The sequence below is a fragment of the Bos taurus genome, chromosome 20 (genome assembly GCF_002263795.3).
Source record: "Bos taurus isolate L1 Dominette 01449 registration number 42190680 breed Hereford chromosome 20, ARS-UCD2.0, whole genome shotgun sequence".
Taxonomy (NCBI): domain Eukaryota; kingdom Metazoa; phylum Chordata; class Mammalia; order Artiodactyla; family Bovidae; genus Bos; species Bos taurus.
In genome coordinates, this window is record NC_037347.1 from 71,439,089 (window position 1) to 71,444,282 (window position 5,194).

General features: G+C 49.8%; 1 protein-coding gene across 4 annotated transcripts in view; it reads left to right on the forward strand.

Annotated features, from left to right (window-relative positions):
• LOC617224 (probable palmitoyltransferase ZDHHC11B) overlaps positions 1-5,194 on the forward strand; it is a 52,936-nt gene that overhangs the window by 30,090 nt on the left and 17,652 nt on the right. For all 4 annotated transcript variants that reach the window (XM_059878929.1, XM_024981565.2, XM_024981566.2 and 1 more), the window contains one exon: positions 713-806. In XM_059878929.1, the coding sequence (XP_059734912.1) occupies positions 713-806 (94 nt within the window). The remainder of the gene's footprint in view (positions 1-712; positions 807-5,194) is intronic.

Below are 5,194 nucleotides of genomic sequence, written 5' to 3' on the forward strand. Positions count from 1 at the left end.
CTGCCGCGTCTCACGGGTGCTTAGTGGAAGCACCTTGCAGGACTTTACAGAGTGTGTCTCTAGCAGCAGTGATCAGACCGATTTATGGGGAGTTTCCCTTTTGGACTCTTTGCTGCTGTGGGACTGTAACTGGATTGGGTTATTGGGACTGACCGGCCAGGATGAAAACGTGAGTGGGGATGACCACAGACAGGCAGGCGTGCACTGTCCAATCTTGCAGGTGTGGCCTGCGCCCGTCCCCACTGCTACATAGACCAAGTGACAAAGCGGACACAGTCCCAGCAGCTCACATGCCAGCCAGCACGTTGGGCTGTGCATGGACGGTCAAGACTCCCAGGGCCGCGTCCCCATGGATGGTGGGCCTGGAGCTCTGACTGGCCAGAGCTGCCCTTATGCTCCGCCGTCAGGTCGGTAGTGCAGGGCCGAGCCCCCCTCTTGTTCGTGTGATGACGCCGCCCCCTGAGGGTCCATCTCCTGGGGCCTCCGCGGGGAGGGGCCATGCCATGGCCGCGGGCCCAGCTCTGTGCCCTTGTGCGTTTCTGCAGGCCCCTGCCCCACTGCTGCCAGACTGGCACGCACAGGGGTCGGGGTGCTCGGGGCGGGGGACAAGCCCAGGCAGCTGCTCGGAGCCCTGCGGGGGAGGGGGCCGTGTGCAGCACCCCACCCGCAGCCAGGCGCCCCTGCTGACCGCCCCCCACCCCCGTCCTCACAGAGAGACGCCCAAGGAGCTCCTGCCCTCTTCCCGGCACCCGAGTCTGTGCTCCACCGCCACCATACAGCCAGAGGACACCCCGACATCGCTGAAGGTGAGCCCCCAGCCCCCAGCATGAGCTGCCCCACCGGGCTAGAGCCAGGGCTGGGCCCAAGGCCCTCCAAGAACCAGGGCAGAGCCGTGTTTGGAACCGCTTGTGTGAACTGCAGCCCTCATGTGGTGCCTGGGGAGTGCCGCTCACAGGGGAATGAGGAGGTGGGGACAGAAGAGGAAGTGAGGGACAGACTCAGCTGAACCGTGGGCGAGTACTTGTGTGAGTGTGAGTGTGTGTGAGTGGTGTGTGTGTGCGATGTGATGCGTGTGTTTTCTGTGGGATGTGTATGTGTGTGACGTATGTATTCTGTGCGTGATGTGTGTGTGTATCCTGTGTGTCTGTGTGTGTGAGGGTGACGAGTGAGGGTGTGGCGTGTCCGCATGCTCCATCATCTCCGCCATCCCAGGATGGAGCCAGCGGGGGCCCCCAGAGGTCAGGTGCCCCGGGCTCTCTGGTGGGTTAATGTGAGCAGGTTTGCAATTGTACTGATTCCTGCAGGCAACTGGTGACTTCACTTTCTCTGCAGCAGAGATTCCTCTCACGACCCCTGCAGGGCATCAGAGAGGGGGCTTCTTGTAATAAGGTAGAACTAGGAAGGGGGTCAGTACCCACCTTCGGCAGCAGTGATGTTTTTCTTGTTTACACTTGTACCAGCAGCTTCCACTCGAGGTTTGGAAGCACATTTATGGGAACCTATAATCCTGTCCCTATCCCAGACTCAACCGCTACATGTGATATCCACTCCAAGGTGGGAGCAGGCAATCAGGGGTTATGCTTTGCTGTTGTGGAAGCCAGGGTGACCCCAGGTTCTAACGTGCCTGGGACAGTGCCACTGGACACCTGCTGCCAGCCCTGACCGTGCAGCCAGCACCCTGACGGATGCTTGTCACTGACCGTTGTGTTAAATCTCAGCAAAGGGTCCCCTGGATGCAGCTTTGTTACATTTATTTGGTGGGAAACAGGAGAGAGCAAGGCGATCTCTAAGCCTCTAAGAGCTGAAAGCTTCGTCTCTCCTGCACAGGACATATCAGCTCTGGTATTCAGGAACATGAAATCCAAATCACCAACGTGCCGATGACTTGCCAATGCGAAAATAGCAACGTCATGGGTTTGGGTCTCTTAGACTTTTCTATGCTTGATCGTAAGTGTTCCAAGGTTGAAACATGCTTGTTACTCAAGAAAGGGGTTTACCATTCTACTTAATTGACACAAAGTACCAAACGATTCGAGAAGAAATAGAAAACTCAAATGGACATATAACAAGTGAAAACTGGGAACTAGTAATTTTAAATTCTCCACAAAGAAAATCCTAGGCCCTAATGGCTTCATTGGTGCATTCTAGCTGATGTTTTAAGGGAAAAAAACCCAAATCAATCATGCGCAAACTTTCAGAAAATGGAAGAGGAAGAAATACCACCCAGTTCATCCTACGAGGTGGGTACATAATCAGTTCAGTTCAGTCGCTCAGTCGTGTCCGACTCTGAGACCCCATGGACTGCAGCACGCCAGGCTTCCCTGTCCATCACCGACTCCCGGAGCTTGCTCAAACTCATGTCCATCGAGTCAGCAATGCCATCCAACTATCTCATCCTCTGTACATATATGAGTACATAATACCAAAGCCAGATCCTGTCGCCAAAAAAGAATCTTATAAGCTGATGTCACCCGTGAATATAGAGGCAAATATCACTGACCAGACACAGGCATATACAAACACACACAAGAGGTGCATACGCTGTGACTGAGGGAGGGCTATTCCAGAAATGCAAGGTCGGCTCAACATCTGAAAATGTATTAGTGTAATGAGCGTCACTCCAGTCGTGTCCAACTCTGTGCGACCCCATAGACGGCAGCCCACCAGGCTCCCCCGTCCCTGGGATTCTCCACGCAAGAACACTGGAGTGGGTTGCCATTTCCTTCTCCAATGCATGAAAGTGAAAAGGGAAAGTGAAGTCGCTCAGTCATGTCCGACCCTCAGCGACCCCATGGACTGCAGCCTTCCAGGCTCCTCCGTCCATGGGATTTTCTAGGCAAAAGTACTGGAGTGGGGTGCCATTGCCTTCTCCGATTAATAAAATAAAGTACAATAAACATGAGCACACCCAGTCAGAAAGAGCATTTGCTAACAGCACCTCTAGATATGATAAAACAATTTCACAGCCTAAGGGTGGAGCCCCCTAAACCTGATAAAGAATCTGAAGAAACTCACCACTAACTCATACTTAACATGCTGAAGCGGTGTCCCTAAGACTTGGACCAAGACAAAAATGTGCCCTCCAAACGTCTGTCTGACATTTTACTAAAAACCTCCAGCCAGTACAGTAAAGCTAGAAGCAGGAGTCACACGCACGTCTATCTGAAAGTGTGACTGTGTTTATTTGCAGGTAACGTGATCCTAACAAACCTGCAGAAAAGCTAACAGGAATAATAGGATAACTTAGCAAGGTGGTAGGATACAAAATCAATATTAAAACACTGAATTATACTCCTGTCTACTCGCAGAGAAAAGTCTGGAAATAGTACTGAGGAAACTACTCCTTTCACAGCAGCGTCAAAAAACAACAAAGCAACAAATACAAAAGCTGTGCGTGTGAAGCTACACTGCTGTTGAGAGAAATTAAACACAACCCGGATGGACGGGAACACTCACGACATTTAGGGGTTGGGCACTCAGTATCGTCATGACAGGAGATCTCTCCACACTGATCTACAAACTTACATGATCCCCACTGAATTCCCAGCAAGCTTTTCTCTTTAAGGAAGTATCAAGCTGTATGTGGAAATTCAGAACCCTTACGAATGACCAAAATAATTTAGAAAAAGAAGAAACAAATTGGAAAGCTTCCATAATCTGATTTCAAAATTTACTACGAAGCTACTGTATGGAGCCAGTGTTAAGGACAGACATACAGACATACAGACAAACAGAGTCGAAGCTCCAGAAACAAAACATTTACATTTCTGATCATTGGATTTTAAACCAAGATGCCAAGGCAATTCAATGGGGAGCAATGTATTTTCAATAAATGGTACTGGAACAATCAGATACCCACAAGGAGAAAAAATGAACCTCACGTGCTGTTCCACAGCAGGTACAAAAGTAACTCGAAATCAATCTCAGAGCTAAATTTTAAGGCTAAACCCATAATACTTTGGGAAGAAAACAGAATAAAATCTTGTGATCTTCGTTAGGCAAACTTTTCTTTAATATGACACCAAAAGCACTATTAAATAAAAATATGAAAAAATTGGACTTCATAAAAGTGAAAAATATTTGCCCTTTGGAAGTCACCATTTCAAAAATAAAAATACTTTGGCTGGAATATTTCCAAATCGTCTACTTGTATCCAGAATATATAAAGAATTTTCAAAACTCAATTATAAGAAAAATGACCCAGGTTTTTTTAAATACGAAAAGATTTGAACAAACTTTGCACCAATATATATATATATGGAGAAGGCAACGGCACCCACTCCAGCACTCTCGCCTGGAAAATCCCATGGACTGGAGAGCCTGGTGGGCCGCAGTCCATGGGGTTGCTAAGAGTCAGACACGACTGAGCGACTTCACTTTCACTTTTCACTTTCATGCATTGGAGGAGGAAATGGCAACCCACTCCAGTGTTCTTGCCTGGAGAATCCCAGGGACGGGGGAGCCTGGTGGGCTGCCGTCCATGGGGTCACACAGAGTCGGACACGACTGCAGCGACTCAGCAGCAGCGTATATATGTGTATATATATATATGGGTGGCAATTAAGCACATGAAAAGACGGCCAACACCGTTAGACATCAGGGGAATGCAAATCAAAGCCACAGTAAGACGCCGCCGCACGGAGTCAGGGCTTCCAGGCGACACAGTGGTGAAGAGCCTGCCTGCCAGGGCAGGAGACGCAGGTTCGATTTCTGTGTCAAGAATGGCCCCTGGAGGAGGGCATGGCACCCACTCCAGTATTCTTGCCTGGAAAATTCCACGAACAGAGGAGCCTGGAGGGCCACAGTCCATGGGGTCGCAGAGTCAGACATGACTGAGCGCACACGCACTCATGCACACCTGAATCGGAATGGCTAACACCGAAGAGGCAACAATACCAGGTGATGGAGAACCCCTAGAGGAGCTGGGTGTCTGACGCATTAAAAGTAAGACGAGGACTTACAGCGGCACCACTTGGGAAAGCCGTTTGGCGGTTTTCTTAAAATTTAAATATATTCACGCTCACTAAGGAGAAATGAAGCCACCCTGGGTGTGCAGCATGGCTGGGGAGGACAGAAGCTGTCCCCTCGGTGAGAGCCTTCCCTAGGCCTCAGACATCCCCGCAGCAGCATCAGGTGAGTCCACTAACAACAGATGCGAAGTTTCCAAAAAAATAACCTCAACATCGACAATATC